The sequence below is a fragment of the Tripterygium wilfordii genome, chromosome 11 (genome assembly GCF_013401445.1).
Source record: "Tripterygium wilfordii isolate XIE 37 chromosome 11, ASM1340144v1, whole genome shotgun sequence".
NCBI classification, from domain to species: domain Eukaryota; kingdom Viridiplantae; phylum Streptophyta; class Magnoliopsida; order Celastrales; family Celastraceae; genus Tripterygium; species Tripterygium wilfordii.
The window spans coordinates 10,651,053-10,669,006 of NC_052242.1; the positions used below are offsets into that span (position 1 = coordinate 10,651,053).

Sequence of the window (17,954 nt, forward strand, 5' to 3'; positions counted from 1 at the left end):
ATATGCTCCTCATAAAAACCTGAGGTGGACACTCTCAGAACATCAATGGTCCTCCGTTTTTATATGGTAATAAATTTACTTACTTTCCCATTATTGCTTTTTTGTTTTTTTCCTTGCTGCCACTAAATTATTATGTGATAGAGAATGCCAATCGTACATGATTTAAGAACCACTTGTTCAGTTTTTGCTTTATGGGTTTCCTTCAAATTTCTCTTTTGAACATGTTTCTTGGTCTACATTTGTTTGAGGAGAAAATGTGAAGGGTGTGATTTTTTCAGTTAGAGTAGTTCAGGGAACATTCTAGTTGTGTTTCTTGTATTTGCTTTGCGTGATCAAACGGGAAGCACCAAAAACTAGTCAGGGGCTTCTCCAGTCCACTGTTGCTTGGTACTTGAGAAGTGCTAATAGTTTCCAACTGGGTTTACCATTGCTTGGGCAAGCTATGGCATCTGTTGTTAATTTCTGTGTGCCTAATACTCTGGCAACAAATTACAATTGCAGGTCTCGGGGTGCAGTGCAAGTTCATAGTTTGGGTGGTAATGATTCAACAGTTTTGTCATCTGATTCAGTTGTAGTGAATGAAGGGTCTTTAATTGAAGAGAAACAAAGAAGTGATGTTTTGGTTGATGGAGGGAATGGGAGGTTAAAGTCAAAGTCTAGAGTTGAGAAAAAGTGGGTGAAAGATGATATGGTTTCAAAACATTTAGAAGTGTTGTGGGACGATGGGTATGGGACTAGTACTGTGAAGGATTATCTTGAAGGAGCCAAGGAGATGATTAAACCTGATGGGGGGCCGCCCCGTTGGTTTTGCCCCATCGAATGTGGGCAACCTTTGGCAGATTCCCCCATTCTTCTGTTTCTTCCTGGTAATCAAAACTTTTTTATGAGTAAATTGACATGTGAGCTGAAATTTTTGTTACTATTGTGGATGAGGAGGATTAAATTTTCAAAAAATGTGTTCTCTAATGTTCAATTTTATATGGTGCTGAAAACAATTTGAAATCTTGATGTATGCAGGGCTTGATGGTGTTGGGTTGGGCCTTATTTTGCACCATAAACCTCTCGGGAGGTAAGTTGGAATAGTTATATTGTGTGAAATTTATGATTACTTTGGACTGTTCATTTCAGCCTGTAGTGCTATACTGTTAGTTGAAAATGTGGAGTGACATCTAAATTAAAATTAGTCATTATTTGACCAATTTGCAGCAGAATATTTATATTCAGAGGATTTGGCATATGAGCATTAACCTTTTTCCCTCAGGATTTTGACTTTTGAGCCTTTAGCCTTCTCACGGTTCATAATCATCATAGAGGGAACCATACTAGTCGTATCTATGAAGATTCCTTTATCAGTATTGTGTTGTATTTATGCAAACCCTCCTTTTGTTGCCATTGACAAGAACATTGTTGATGACGAAGGTAGAACACCTAAGAGAATTTTGCTTTCAATGTGAAATGTCTATGGTTGTGTTTAGAACACCTAAGAGAGTCCAAACATTTCCACTATAAAATTTAGAAATCCTGCTTTAAATTTGTTGTTAATTTTTTTGTTACAATTTTTTAATTTGAATTCTAGACTTTTCATCATTTGATTATTTTTACTTCTTGATTATGATTTTTGTGCTCGTGTCATTCTTGCATGTGACTTTTTGTTCTAATCATAATGGCTTAACCTTTGCTGCTAATTTTTGGTCTTAGCAATTGCTTGAAATTCATACTCACCCCTCTTTTTTCATTATTATTGGTACTTTTATTATTATTATTATTATTACTACTACTACTTTAAAGGAACACATTTTATTTAGTGAATTCTGCTGAATGCAGGGTGTTTGAGATACGGTGCCTTCATATTCCTGTTCAAGATAGAACACCATTCGAAGGTCCTAATCAATCAACATCTATATATTTATCAAGATTGTTTTGCTGTGTTGTTCAGACATTCTTTTGTGCGGTGGTTGAGTTATGATGATATTCTAGTACTGTACTTGTTTTTACTTTTTAATAATATGAGTACTATCAAACTAGCAACTGACTTGAGCAGTGAATACGATCTTCATTTCCCTTATACCCATTTCTTATGCTGCACCTTCTTAATATGTCGTGCAGACTCATTTATGCTCTTTTGGTTTTTATTTGCAAATGATCGTCCTGAGTATGTGATCATAGTGGCTCTTTAAATAATCCAGTTCTGAGTATGTGCTATTTCGTATGCTCATTCTATTATTTATCATGCTGATATAAGATGAGGTAGAAGAAAAAATTACCTAATTCACAATGCGAACTTGGATATTAAGATTTGAATAAGACACTTGTGTACCTCCTAATTACAAAGGTTTTTTTCGGGATAAGTGATTGATTAAAGGTTTTGAATTTCAAAATTGGATGGTAGGCTAATTGCATAGGGTACCCATTATCTTCTTCACTGTACTGAAGTCTTATTTTTGGCCCAAATAAAATGGTGGATTTTCCCATATTATACAATGCATTAGCTCAGCTACGAAGCAATGGAATCAATTCATATAATAAATCTCTGAAATCATTATTTGTTAAGGATTTCTTTTGAATTTGAGTTGTGGTGGATGGATTGGTCTCTAGTAGGTGTATTGGCATGTCTTTGGTACGTGCGTTATATGCTTACAGACACATGTTTTGCATTCTACTTATAAGGATTACTATTTTCATAAATAATTATGCATTTTCACCATGTATAGGGCTATTGAAATTTGTTGAAGAAACTGTCAGGCTTGAACATGCCTTGTCTCCTAGTAAACCAATCTATTTGGTGGGGGATTCCTTTGGAGGATGTCTGGCTCTTGCTGTTGCTGCTCGTATTCCTACCATTGATCTAATATTGATATTAGCCAATCCAGGTCAGCTTTTGGATTGCGGTTATTTCATTTTCAATGATAAAAATCTTTTCAATGGGCCATTGTGATACTGCTATCATGGTAATGACATCACAAGCTATTCTGTTCTAGCTACATCATTCGACAGGTCACAGCTGCAACCGATTTTACCTCTGTTAGAGGCTTTGCCTGATGAACTACACTTCACAGTCCCGTATCTTCTTTGCTCTGTTATGGGTAACACAGTCTCTTCCTTAAACTCTTACTTGACAATCTGTCCCCTTCTTTTGTTTTATTGGATCTAGTTATTAATTGTGTACCACATTACACATGCTTTCCTTTTTTTAAAGCCAAAAGCATATGCTCTGATCTTGCTAATTTTTCTTTAAATACATTAGGTGACCCAATGAAGATGGCAATGGCTGATATCGAATATAGGCTTCCTCCTAGACTACAAATTGAACAACTGCAGGACAACCTCTTGGGTTTATTACCTCTCCTTTCTGTAAGTAATGCTGTTATTTTGTAGGATTGTGCTTGAAGTACACAACTGTCTTTGATGCATGAAATTATATTGCATAACTTTTTCAGCTAACCTCCAGGGTTTATTATCTACCTTCTTTTTGTTACTGTTACAATCTTTTTGTTCTTCAGCTAAGCTCTATTTCCAATTGAAATTTCTTTTTCATCATCATCATAGTATGTTTAAATCATCATGATGTCTTAGTCTGGGTTTAAATCATCATCATCATAGTATGTTTGGCATAAAATTATATTCGTGTGGGTGTAACAGTATCTTACATGTACACATCCACCCATGAAAGGTAAAGGCTATAGAAGGTGGATACTATACCATGTTTTGCATGATTTGATACCTATCTTTGTTTCTGTGTACTTTAAGCTTATTCCTCCTATTTTTTCTTTTTGATTTATTACTCTTCCGTTATTTGAAATGTTCTGATGATGTTCTGCTGTTAGGGTTTGTCTGACATTATACCAAAGGACACTCTTTTATGGAAGTTGAAGCTCCTTAAAACTGCCGCTGCTTATGCTAATTCCCGTCTCCATGCTGTTAAAGCAGAAGTACTTGTGCTTGCTAGGTCCTTTCCCCTTTAGAATTAATGTCATTATTTTTATGTTCTTCATACATAAGTTTTTGCGATATCACTTTCCTTTTGGTTGTGTGCATAACTGCATATTGAGTTCTCAAATGTCTTTAGACCTTATGTTCTGTTGACGACTATCATCTCTAATTAATACTTTTCGGATATGTTAAGAAAGACGTAAATGAATGAGTTTAAGTAGCATATTAGCATAGGAGAAGCATACATGGTCCTCAAGATAATATTGCAGTAAAGTTGATTGAGATAATTAATAATTTGCATATTGATGACTGGAGTGTATCTATGATGGAAGTTTCACAACCATGCATCTTGTCTGCTTACATCAAGTATGGGAGTGAAATACCACTTATTCAAATTTTCATAACATCTTGCAACATTTTTACCTCAAATGGAGAGGAAAAAGAACTACAACTTGGCATACAAAGGACAATAAGGCATGCTGTGTGGATGCCTTTGTTGTAACTTTTACTTTTAATCATTTCCCGCTATTGATTCTCCTTCCCTCTCTTTAATCTCTCTTGATTTCTTCTTTGAAAAAAAAAAGAGGAGTAAATTCTTCTTTCTCACATGGCTCCTGCCACCATTGCGAGTGAAGCACCTTTGCCAGTGAGCCAAGGTTTGCCCTCTAGAATTATTTTTTGAACTATTCATCAAAAATTAGGTTTTGTACTTGCCATATTGATTTAGTGGGCGAATAAATGAACTTCAATCATTTAAGACTTCACCCTTTGAACTCAGTTTTGCAAAAAATGAACACGATGGGCAGTGGTTAAGATTCATCTACAGTTTTACGTTAGGTTGTATCGTTGGAGTAGTCCATGTCATGGTACCAAGTGCCTCTTAGCACCAGTCTGAACTTCTTACTTTCTAGAAATACTTGGTTAGGAGAATTATTACTCAAACCGGGGAACTTTTGTTCCTTACCAAATATACTATCAACACAGTTAAATTAGAACACCCCCAAGTATGCGTTAGACACCTGCAGATTTTTTTGTAAGCCAAAATCATTTTCCTTTCTTTCTTTTCTTCAGTTATTATTATAACTATAATTACTATTATTTGGATGTCATTTATTTCATGAGACTCTTTTATATTGTTGGTATACCAAAATCATTTGCGGATTTCTGTTTCTTTTGTATTTTAGTGGCAAGGACAACTTGCTTCCAAGTAGAGATGAAGCTCACCGTCTTAAGAATTCATTACAGAATTGCATAGTTCGTAACTTCAAGGAAAATGGACACACATTGTTACTGGTAGGTGTAACCAGAAATATATTGTCTGCATAAGTATGTGTTTCCCGTGCTCTATCTTGATTCAGTAGAACCTCTTGTACTCAGTTCAAACCAGTGTGGTTTTGGTCATATGAAAATCTATCCCTGCCTTTTAAATTTCTGTGTTAATTGTTGGTCATCCATCTTATACAATCAATAAGATTTTGGAGGTGCAATTATATATGGACTATTCCATTCCAAAAAAAATATGTTATAATGCTTATTGTCTTATATTTTTGTTGAAACAATTTGAATGAAAGTTAATGGTGCCATTTACTGGATCTCTCTCAAATTCAGTTCTCTTAAGATCTTTAGGTATTATTTTCATGGTTTCAATGACCTTTGGATGTTTGGATGCAATCTCTTTTAAACATGAGCATAACAGGGGAAATGAGTTTCTAACTGCACCCTTGTTCACACTCATTTAGGGTTCATGGAGTGCATGCTTACTGATTTTAGTGTTCCATTGCAAAAATGATTTACTACTAACTCTCAAATGCATTTGCTTGAAATCCAATTTTATTACCTTAATATTTTCTCAATCCATTTTGATCTGTATAAGCTCTTCAAATAAAAACATTGGTGGAAAGATGATTCTCAGATGACACTTGTGAGGGACACCTGTGAACTTAAACTTATATATATTGTCATATATGGACATGCGTGTTTGTACTTTGTACATAACCGTAGTTTTCTTCTATTGCTTTCTTTTCCCAACAAGTATGATGTGGTATGATTCTTAATGGCCTTGTTCAACTCATCTATTTCACTATCCCAAGGGACTTGGGGTCAGCCTTTGGATTTGTTTTTCATGGTAAAGTTGTGTCTATCTATGCTGACGGTCAATCTAACACACCCCCCTCTTCCTTAACACTTGCATCATTGCATCAAATAATAGATGCATGTGATCTGACTTTTAATTTCCTCACTCTCTCTGTGTCTTTTTCTCTCTAATATGGCATGCATAAGATCCATAATCTTAAGTCAGTCACTAGGTTGACTTACAGCAGAGAACACTTTTTCAACTTTTTTGGTAGCAGTTAGTTTTGGAATACACATTATTAATTACATTTTCCTTGTGATGGTACAGGAACGTAGTATTAGTTTGCTGACCCTTATTAAAGGAACTTGCAAATATCGTCGCTTAAAGAGGCGTGATTATGTCGCAGATTTTCTCCCGCCTAGTATGTCGGAATTCAAATATGGATTCGATGAAGTAGTCGGGTAATGATGACTATTTCTCAGGATGCAAATTAGATTCATGCATGACTCAGCATTAAGGTTGTGTTCGCGTGTAGGACTTGCTTTTGGTTGAGCCATACTAGTGATCATGTTCACCCTCCTCTGGCCTTCCTCTTCAAAAGAACTGATTTTTTGAAAATATCATCTTCACCTTTTATCTTTTCCAATTTTTCTCTTTCAATAGCATCAGAGCTTGTTATGACAGTTTTAAAGGAGCGTTGTTTACTGTGAGAATGTCGGTTGGTTAGACTAATAGTATTTCATGTCTTGGTTGGTTGTACATTTTGATAAACCCATCAGAAAAGAAATCGATGCTTCTAATACCTGGAAGTTATGCTTAGAGATGTCTCACGTTTCTTCTATCTATTTTGATTTTGTTTGGCGAGTCTCTTTTTCCCTTTTCTATTTTGATTGGGTGATGTATTCAAGATATGTGCAAAACAAACTTCATTTCATGATTGATCGAATTTTGGTTTCTTTGATATACTCTAGAACATTGAGGGGAAACAATGCAAAGTGAGAAAGTTTGGGAAGTCAACTATATCCTTGAACTATCTACTTACTAGAAAACTTTATTTAGATTTAATAGAAATCTGTAAAATGTTGTTGATTTTTAACTATTTTTTCTTTGTTTCTAATGGTTTTCTCAAGTATAAGCATTAGCAATCTGAAATGCAGAGGAAAAAAGAAGCATGCCACAATGTAGAAAGCTTATCATTAGGCCTTTTGATATAGTTTCAATAGTTTTAATATGAAGGCTTCTGTATTGTTGGGCTTAGAGCCTAGGCTGTTTAAATTTGTTCTGTGTTATGTACGTTTAAGTGTATGAGCTGAAGAGGTTGCTGCAATACATTAATTTCAGGTTACTGCGCTTTGCTACTGGCTCTACTTTTCTTTCAACTCTGAAAGATGGAAAAATAGTGAAAGGTCTTGCTGGTGTTCCAATTGAAGGTCCTGTAATGCTAGTTGGTTACCACAATTTAATGGGACTTGAACTTTTCTCACTTATCGAAGAATTCTTGAGAGAGAAAAAAATCATGGTTCGTGGTGTAGCACATCCAGTATTATTTTCAGAGAAAGTTGAAAGTTCGTCTTCTGAATTTTTTGCACCTGATTGGATCGCACTTATGGGTGCAGTACCTGTCGCACCCAATAATCTGTTCAAGTTGTTGTCAACTAAATCACATGTTCTTCTCTATCCTGGTGGTGTAAGGGAGGCTCTTCATCACAAGGTGTGTCAAATTCTTTTTTTTAATTAGACTTGTCAACCTATGGCTCCTCATTTGCATGTCGATTTCTGGATATGTTGTGGCTGGTGTCTCGATTCTAACTTTTTCTTTCAAATATCGTAATCTATTCTTACCTTTTTTAATGTGTTATTTACTAACTCCATAATATTCAAAAAAGTTTTGTTCCTCAGCTTGTGTGATTCTGCTATGGCCAGGGTGAAGAATACAAGTTATTTTGGCCGGATCAACCAGAATTCGTGAGAATGGCAGCACGGTTTGGGGCCACAATTGTACCATTTGGGGCTATAGGAGAAGATGATATGTTTGAAGTAAGCCAATGCCCTTCTTTTGTCCCGAGCAACTGGTGTATTGATTAGGTCTTTTTCTAATCGTAGATCATTCTGTGATTATAACCTAGATTCCTAAAATTAATACGGTAGGGGCTATTCTGGATTTGTGGTATTATGCTTGAAAGAAAACCAATGTTGTGTTGATTAGGCTCTGAATTCTAACATTTAAGTGAGACCTTCGGAAGTTGATGGAGTAAATAGCAAAATTGATAGAAATATATCATATCAAGCTAAAATGAAATTTCTCATGATATGGTGTCTGGCTCCTTGGAGGAAAGAAATAACTTGGGTTTAATTTTTAGGTGTCAAACATATTGGTATGGCTAACAATCAATAAAGAGGGTTTGATTAGAAAGATCAAAATTTTCAACTGAAGATTACAAGTAAATGCACCTTCTGTGGTTGGAAGACTTCAACTGTTTCATTTTATTTTATTTTTTTGCTTATTTTAAGCTTAAGATTTTTTATTGACATTACATATGCCTCTAATTTGTATAATATTTTGTCTCTATTGTCTGATATGGCAGTTGGCTCTTGATTACAATGACTATATGAAAATTCCTGTGCTTAATGACTATATCAGGGATGCCAGTCGTAAATCAATGAGAATCAGGTGATTATTCTTCTATGTGTTTTTTCTCACTCGCGTACAAGTAAATACCATGTTAGTCAATTCTTTTTGTGATAGAAAGACTTTGTGCTATTGACATTGTGTAATGTCTAATTATAGAGACGAGAGTTTGGGGGAAGTAGCCAGTCAAGATATATTTGTTCCAGGCATTTTGCCGAAGATACCTGGCCGGTTTTACTATCTCTTCGGGAAGCCTATAGAAACAAAGGGAATGGAAGAGGCACTGAAAGATAAAGAAAACGCGAAACAACTCTACGATCAGATAAAATATGAAGTTGAAAGCAACATTGCTTATCTGTTGAAGAAGCGAGAAGAGGATCCTTACAGAAATATTCTTGACAGAACATTGTACCGAATGTTGCATTCTCCTTTACATGAAGTTCCAGCATTTAAGCCTTGAAAAAGTTTTTTCCTACAGCTACTCTTGTCGGTCTGAACAGTTTATGATTTGAACGCAACAAGGTAGAGACATGCGTTATGCTGAGATCTTCACAAGTTAGTAAATGCCTATACTTTCAAGTTTTTCTTCCATAGAAGATTTGTGATCTTCATCTCTGTATCTATATGTTTTTCTTTGATAGAAGAGAAAATCTTCATATGAAATATGACTTTCTTGCTTTTTGGTTACTGTCAGTATCAAGTCAACCAGATGAATTGCGTGTGTAGAGTTTGGCACATAAATACCACATTGAATGGCTCTTAATGCATATGTGCGGTGTTATATCTATTTATAGGCAAGTTATTGAGTGGTGTTTTGTTTTTTTCACTAGGGTGTCCATGGTTTTGCCCTGAATCATATTACTTGGACACTTGTAAACATATTGGTTACGGGCCTCCCCGGACCTCAAGGGTGGCCTCGTTAGAGGTTTGTGCACGAGAATTGTTTACGTTTTATAGATGCTAGTGGTGTCGAATATTGTTGTACCTATTTTTGGAATATATTGACGGTAAAGGATAACTTTCTAGTGTGACGTTTGCCTCAGTTGTGTTCTTTGGTTTCTTGAAATAGAATTTAGTTTTCATTGGAAATAATTCTCATCCTATTCAAAGAATTACATTACTTTCATTTAGAGTGCAGTGCGTTCAAGGAATTACGTTGCTTTCATTTAGAGTGTGTTTGGATTGAGGGATTTGGAGGGAAATGAAGAAAAAAAGGAATTGGGAATAAAAGGACAACAAACCAAACTACCAATTAAACAGGTTTGAGACCCTATCCGATAGAGGAAAATCACCAACCCATTTTTCATGCCATAAAAGAATCCCATCATCTCTTCCATACAAATGTCCTAATTTTTTATGCTCTATTTTACATATCAAACATCAATGATAAACTTTACCATCTCCCACCAAGGGAAAAAAAACAACAACAAATACAGATAAAAAGATTATCGCGTTGATGAAGAAACCGAAGCATTGCTCGATGAGAAAGTGGAAACAAATGGAGTAAGGAGAGCTGGCTTTCTTCTTCTTCTTCGTCTTGAACTATATCTCTATCAAGATCCAGAATAAATAAATAAAAACCATAACCATCTGACAACCGAGTGTTGCGAAGGCAAATTGTTCAATGTCTGATAAAAACAACAAATTAACCAAATACAGCAGTGAACTGAAGGCAAATTCGAGATGAAAAGGCTGCCAGGACAAAACCTTGTAATTACCCGAGAAAAATGAATAAACAACTGGTAGTAGAATTCAAAAATGAGCCCCAACCCAAATGAGATCAATGCTCACGTCCACTAATACATTATTAAATTTACAGAGTTTCCTTTAAGCATGTACGGGCTCATTCAGTTTCTGCCCTCAAAATAAAGAAAATCTAGAAGTATAGAAGCCAATGAGTTTATCACAGTGTCCAATAAAATGTTACAGAGAGGGAAGATGTATTCAATAGGCCAGAGGCTGCAAAGACGATGCAACACGAACACGATCAGATTCTATCATGGATTTAATATAGAATTCACCTGCTTTGTATGACAACCTGACCTTGGGACCAGAGGCCACATATCGAAATCCCTGTCCCATTCAAAGAATGAAAATGATAAGAAACACAGGCAATTTTATAGTAATTTCAGAAAATTAAAGTGAGCGACATAAAAAATACACTGTTTGACAAGTGATTTTGGTATACAAAAACCAGGATAAAGTTGCATCCAATGCATATACGAAACAGATGATTTTGACATCTTCATGGCATATTCATAGATAATCAGATCTCACATGGATTGTCAAGAGTGTATCAAAGAAAAATTGAAATCAAAGGTAGAGATATTAATGGCAGAAATGCTTAAAAATTTCAGTTTCAAAAAAAAAAATAGTGGCAGAAACATGCTTAAATGGTGATTTATTGGGCTATACAAAAAACTGCAGAATGATGAGGACGGATGGTGCAAATATGCTATTTCTCCTAGGTTTACAAGGAAGTCCTGAACTGAAAAGGAGTTAAAGCGTGACTTTTGATAGAACTGAATATCAAAGTAAAATCAGGCATGTGATGAATTCTTACCAATTTCTTGTATGAATTCATGTAGCTGAACCAAACATTGTTTGGGAAGCTTCAATGATGACGATGTTGATTGAACAACAAAGTAGATTAATCAAGTGTAAAAAGTATATAAAATTTCATTATTCACTTGATAATCAGAATGAGGTAGGGGCTAAGGGGATGCTCCCAATAATTTAGTTGTGGAACTTAATGAATTTGGCAAAATATCAAATGCCAAATTGAGTTTCTTCACTACAACGATCATCCAGCCCCACCAAGATACACATGCATCATGCATGCGCATGCGCTTGGAGGGATAACCTTCCATTACGAATAGTGGCACAAATATGAGGGCATTTACATTACAAACTAAAAAAATATCGATCCATTATAAGAGACCAAAGAATCCACAAATTCCTTCCATTCAATAGAAAATCAAACAAGAAGATAGAACTGCAGTTAACACATACTAGTGCTAGATAACGAGAACAATTAAAGTGAATATGGGACGGAAATGTTAAAGAAGCCTCTTGAAAATTGGTATAAATACTTTAAAAAACATGCTACAAATGCTTTCATCTGATTGAACAGAGAAATAGAACAGAAAAGAGTGTATATCAAACTACAACCACTGCAGTATCGAGTCATCCAATAAATATTTCATCAGTCCTAATGCCAGAAATTAGTGACGTAGAACACATAGATAGATAAAAGGAAAATCATAGACAGAAATTGTGTGCAAACAATTACTGAAGAAGGTAACCAAACAGTCTACACTGTAGGCAAAGGGATCAAATAGTATAAATGAAGCCTTATAAGAAGTTGAAGCATACCATTTCCATGCCATGGATTCTGTACTTCTCAAATGCTTCTGGAGTCACATATTCAGAAACCGGCATATGGCGCTTTGATGACCGCATATACTCACCAAATGTCATCACATTAACACCTGCGGCTGTCACCCTCTCCATTGTTTTTACAATTTGATCAGGTGTTTCCCCACAACCCAGCATGATTGACGTCTTGGTAAGTGTTCCAGCAGGAGCACAGTCTTTGGCCAGCGTCAGAACATCCAAGGATTGCTTAAAATTTGCACGACGATCCCTTACAACATCTTGAAGTTCCTCAACAGTCTCAATATTGTGAGCAAAGACATCTAATCCAGATTTCGCGACTTTCTCCACACAGCTTGGATCTCCCCGAAAATCAGGAACTACAAAATCATAGAGGACAAGCAACGTTACAGAGTAACTCTGTATTTCCCACAGCATTGCCCTCAAATATACCTCAACTCCAGAGTCCAGACCATAAACTCGTTAAAAAGTAGTAATTTTAAGTTCACAAAACAATAAGAAGCTCTTTAAGTAATGGACAAGATTATTTGAAGGTTCAAGCAGCCACCTAGGGACCTTTTAGAGATTAAGTAACACTATTAAATTTTACTAGTCAAAAAAAATAACATTATTAAATTTCAGATGAACATCTAAATATCTAATGCACAACCAGAATTTCAGCCAGCAGGTCATGCCAGTTCTAGCCATAAAATGAGAACTCATAAGTAAACCAAGAATGAAGAAGAAAAATAGCCAAGATGGAAGATTGCCATAGGCAATTGATACTGATATGCTATGTAGAACTATTGTGGACAATTTTCAGTTTAAACTGCTAAAGGATTTTTATATCAATAATAAAGATAAAGAATCTCAGAAAAGATATTCCAATAACCTATCTATGCATTGACAAGATCAACACCACTATATCACTAGTGTGGATCGTGGCTTTTGAAATTATTAATCATAACATCAGAAGCATAATCCCGAAACCAATTCCACACATTATTTTTCAAGCATTCAACTAATGGAGGCGAACTGCAAAGCTATTAACCAAACAAAAAAAAATCTGTGTGAATTATCAGCACCTCAAAGATTGAAACGTAACTCATTTCATATCTAGCTTATTAATCAATCTTAAGACAATTGGAAATCAAAATAAGAATTAAGAACCTGCAACCACGGGTACAGGTATCGCCGAGGATTATGATGGTGGCAGTGGCAGTACCGGTCTCACCACCAGACCAGCATTCACCCAAATTGGGGCATTTGGCCTCCTCACAAACTGTGTGGAGCTTCAATTCCCGGAGCTTCTTCTTGATCTGGACGTATTTCTGGCCGCCGTGGATGGCCTCCCTCATCCATTTGGGTTTGGGGAGAGGTTTCTTCTTGGTGCCAACCTCCACAGAGTAGCCACTGTTGGACTGCAGGTTCATGAAATCCGATAGAGAGGAGGTCTCCGTGGCCAATCGGTCTCTGAGCCCTGCTAGGGTTTGAGGGAATTGAGGGCTGGTAGTTGGTGCGGTAGAGAAGGATCTCCGGGCGGCCTGTACTACGGCGGAGACGCTGCAGCGTTGCATTGTTTTCGATTGGGTGTCTCTCTCGGTCTTCTCGTCGGAGGAAGATAACGAGAGACAGAATCAGGATTTCTAAAATTCATGAAAACGGGGGCCAAATTATTCCCACTCATTATCGAGTTGATCATGGCCTATGGGCCGCTGGGCTCGGCCCGGTCTACCCAATCTCTTTAATTTCAGACAAAATTCGGGCCCAATAACAGGCTAAATGAAAATTTAGTTTGTGTATTAAAATTCGAACACTGGAGTGATTAAAAATTGCCTATAGATTTCGATTCACCGGTTCAACCGGAGTTCACCGCAATTCGACCGGTTTGATTGTTACTTAATCAAGTGGTTGAGAACTTGGCCATGTATAGCGTTGCTCAAGTTCAAACTTCAAACCCCATATACAATACTTTTTTTCTCCTTTATTATTAATAACTAGTAGTGTAACCTGCGCTACGCTCGACATTTATGAATTTCATGTTGTATGAATTATGGATTTGTTTATTGTTTTTTGATAAGCATGAATTTGTTTATATTTGTGGAATTTTCATTATCTATTTGTATTAGTTTACATAATACGTATTCTAACGCCTAATGTGGAACCGCTCATGGCCCTAGTATTCAATCTAAAATATCTCACCCTTTCAAGTTCAAAAAAAAAGAAGAAAGAAATAGTTCTTTCCATGCTACAAATATTTATAGATGAGTACATGAAGTCATGAGATGTATCTGCTTTCTTTAGACCACATGTATTCTTATCACTTCAAGAAAGTCAAATATTTGGTTTGCATATTTCAAAGTAGATTTTCCACTACTTCATTCAAATCCAACTCATTGAAAAAAATTTTGATTCCGATATGAATATCCATGATTATCACTTAGAGAAAGAAAGTCACTCGTACTTCCAAAGTAATAGCATAGTTAAAGTGGTTTACTTGGAAGTTTAAACTTCCATATATTTGAATATCGACACTATTTGTGTTGTACTTGGCCAATACATTTTTGAATTTATTGCTCTGCAATGTTACAACAATTATGAAAAATATCAATAGTCATAATAATGAATTCAAATATGCAACACGGACATTATAGAGGAAAACTAATTTACATTTTATTAAAACCAATGAAGTAGACCTAAGTTCACCATCGACCCAAAAGTTTCTCCTAAGATTGAAGCATTGATTGAGGAAAAAGGAAATCAAAATCGTAATCGAGTAGTAGCTTGTGGTTTGTGACCTAGAATTTCCATTGCAAACAGAAAATCACAGCTGAGAACATTGATTGAATTTCAAGTCGAGGAAATAAAACATTGAATATCCTTCTAATCCAGCGTATATTGTTATAGAAGGAAAAGAAAATTAGTCGTAGAAATTTCATATTCTAGTAATATGCGCCCTTACGAAATCTTTGCAATAAAGCAAAATGGAAGCACTAATTATATTCCATTAAAAATAAACATTATTCTCAATACCAAAAACATGTCATTACCCAAAAAAACAACTTAGAGTGACAGAATACCTCTACATTTAATTTTCTATTGATAAAGTTCAATTTATTAGTTCTACCCAAAAGAAATGCAACTATGGAAGAATATCAAAACATCACTTACTCCACATAGAGAAACAAAAGCAGCACCAGCATGAGGTCATACTAAAGGGACAAATTTTCTCATACATTTCATCGATTCAAAAGGTAGAAAAGTGAAGATTTTCTTTGCTTCGTATAAATAAGAATGGAAATTGCCAAAAGGCAAAAAATTAATATATTGGAAATGATTGTAAAAAAGAGGTTACAATAATAGACATAAAGAGGAGCAAAAGTAAGAAATATGAAACTAAACTACACGCATGCTCGTCTCCGATTAGTGCCGTCTATTTACCTGCAGGAGTTGGGTTATTTGGCAAGCATCAGTACCACTTATTTGCTGGATACGATTGAGTTGCACTATCCAAACTACATGATGAGACAATTTAGACATCTACAGCACATCCCATATTCGGTTGACCGGTGACAATCTCTATGACCTATCATGTAGAGGTAGATCATATGTAAATGGACTACCGAAAATGAGTTGTGAATAGCCTAATGGAATGAATGAGCAGTGCGTATTGTAATAATTCAATCACAGAGTATCAGAAACGAAAAGTATATATAGTGGTATTTATCCATTACGTGTCATCGTATCACGCCACCTAGCATATTACCAAAGCGTTCTCGACAGAAGTATGAGCCTCAAATGAACAAGCTTTAGAGAGTTGTAACTATCTAAACCTGACATATATTTGAAAACCAATGCAAATAGGCTATTACTTTTAATATAGGTTGATGTAGTCTTACATGAGACTAGGAGAGCAGTTGCTGCTATAGATGACATTGTGAATGATGATACATCCACCATAGAGACTAATTAGTTGTCGTCTTGTCAAAACATCATGGAAGAGCTCTGTAAGAGAAATCAATTGGATGATATGGTAGTCAATCCAATAAGAAACAAGCCAGTGAGAGTACGAGGACCCTAGGGAACACGTGGACATGGAACGATCTAATGTGGAACGATCTACTATGTTCCAAGAGCTAGCCATAGGGGGCGTGCTCTTGTAGTCAATTATTCAATTAATGGGCATAACTACACAATAGGATATTACCTAGCAGATGACATGTATCCTACTTCGGTTACGTTCGTGAAAGCAATTCATGCACCACCAACAGGCAAAATTAAGCATTTCATCAAATGTCAAGAATATGCAAGAAAGGACATTAAATGTGCATTTTGAGTCCTTCAAGCACAATTTGCAATTAAGCATGCTCCTGCTGGATTTTTTAAGATCGATACACTAAATGACATCATGATTGCATGTATCATATTGTATAACATAATTGTCAAAGATGAGAGAGAGATTGATATATGCAGGTTCATATCTCTACTTACGAACAAATCAATAAAAGTCATATTTTAGCAGTAATGTCAAATGACATGCCTGAAGTTATGAACTTTGTCACGCCCCTCTCACCAAAGGTATACCGAAATGTACCTAAACCCACAAAGACGTGACCGACAGGGGACACCCCATTCCCCGAACCAATTCCCAACCCAATAATTAAACTCAATAAACAAATATAATAATAATAACAATAATAATAATAATAATAATAATAACCCCTAAAACACGATGCTAAACAGTTTTCGTATCCGAAATACTATATAAACAACCACCTAAATCACCAGAGTACATGTACAATAGCGGAACAGTCAAACGTATCTACCCAATGCCACACCCAGTAATATACACAAAAATACAATACCAAAATCCCACGCTCTGCTAGAAGAGTTAGCTTGAGGCTACACATCAGCTCATGCAACTCGTCACCGACCACCATCACTCACACCAAACTCACCTGAAAGGGAATAAAGAAGAGGGGTGAGCCACAAAGCTCAGTAGGGCATAGAAAGGAAACACCAATATCCAAAAATAAGAAATCCAGGAATATGATGCAAAATATGTAGTACAATAAATATATACAATCATTGGCAATCCAATCAAGTAATATGGTAGCCGATAAGGCTATACAACACTGTAACCACAAACCCCCGACCTCCGAAAATCCATAATCCGTACACCAAAAAACCACCCCTGGACCCACCCTAATCCCCGTAGGGTGTCTCCCAGTCTAGGTCCACACCGAAACTGGATGAGAATCAGATATCTCGATAGCATAGCCTACACCAGAGGGCGTCCCCTGCGATGCACCTCATCTCAGACGATCTACAAGTACATACTCGGTCCATATATATATATATATATATATATATATATATATCATCCATCATAAATCCATATCCCATTGATTGGGCTCCTATATGGGCCCCATAGTCTACATCAACCACCTCCAATCACCCCACTCCCAAAAACAAACCAACAGTGATAATCAACAGTGAATATAAATCAAACATGCAAACAGGTCGTGTCTCCACCCTCGAAAACAGACAAAACCACAATATAATAAGAGTCCGTGATACCGAAACTCTAGAGTCACACGCAAGAATAAGGAAACCCCTATCTGGAAATCAAAAAGCAAATACCACACCAACGTCCCCGATAAACCCCTAACTTCTAAAGTCAACTCACTCCGAATTTCAATCGGGATCACCATCTACATCGAAAAACACAATATACGAAAATACAGTTCAAATACGTTCAGTCAACTATGGTCAATGGTCAAAGTCAACGGTCAAACAGTATGGAACCGATCAAATAGTGTATAACCGGGTCAAACTGGGTGAAATGGGTAAAACCGGGTCAAATAGGTTCAACCGGGTCAGACCGGTCAACACACCAGTCAATCAAGTCAACTCTGCCTGACTCTGTCAACTCGGTCGAAACCC

General features: G+C 36.1%; 1 protein-coding gene and 1 pseudogene across 1 annotated transcript; one reads left to right on the forward strand and one right to left on the reverse strand.

Annotated features, from left to right (window-relative positions):
* Positions 1-179: 179 nt before the first annotated feature.
* LOC120009646 (acyltransferase-like protein At1g54570, chloroplastic) lies at positions 180-9,315 on the forward strand. The gene is made up of 13 exons (XM_038860302.1): positions 180-866; positions 1,018-1,069; positions 1,825-1,880; positions 2,712-2,870; positions 2,979-3,083; positions 3,245-3,351; positions 3,825-3,946; positions 5,115-5,223; positions 6,332-6,465; positions 7,346-7,715; positions 7,928-8,041; positions 8,590-8,675; positions 8,793-9,315. Exons 1-13 carry the CDS (start codon positions 443-445, stop codon positions 9,091-9,093), a joined length of 2,139 nt encoding a protein of 712 aa, XP_038716230.1. The 5' UTR covers positions 180-442; the 3' UTR covers positions 9,094-9,315.
* A 1,021-nt stretch (positions 9,316-10,336) lies between these two features.
* Positions 10,337-13,657, reverse strand: LOC120008783 (annotated as a pseudogene).
* Positions 13,658-17,954: the final 4,297 nt, after the last annotated feature.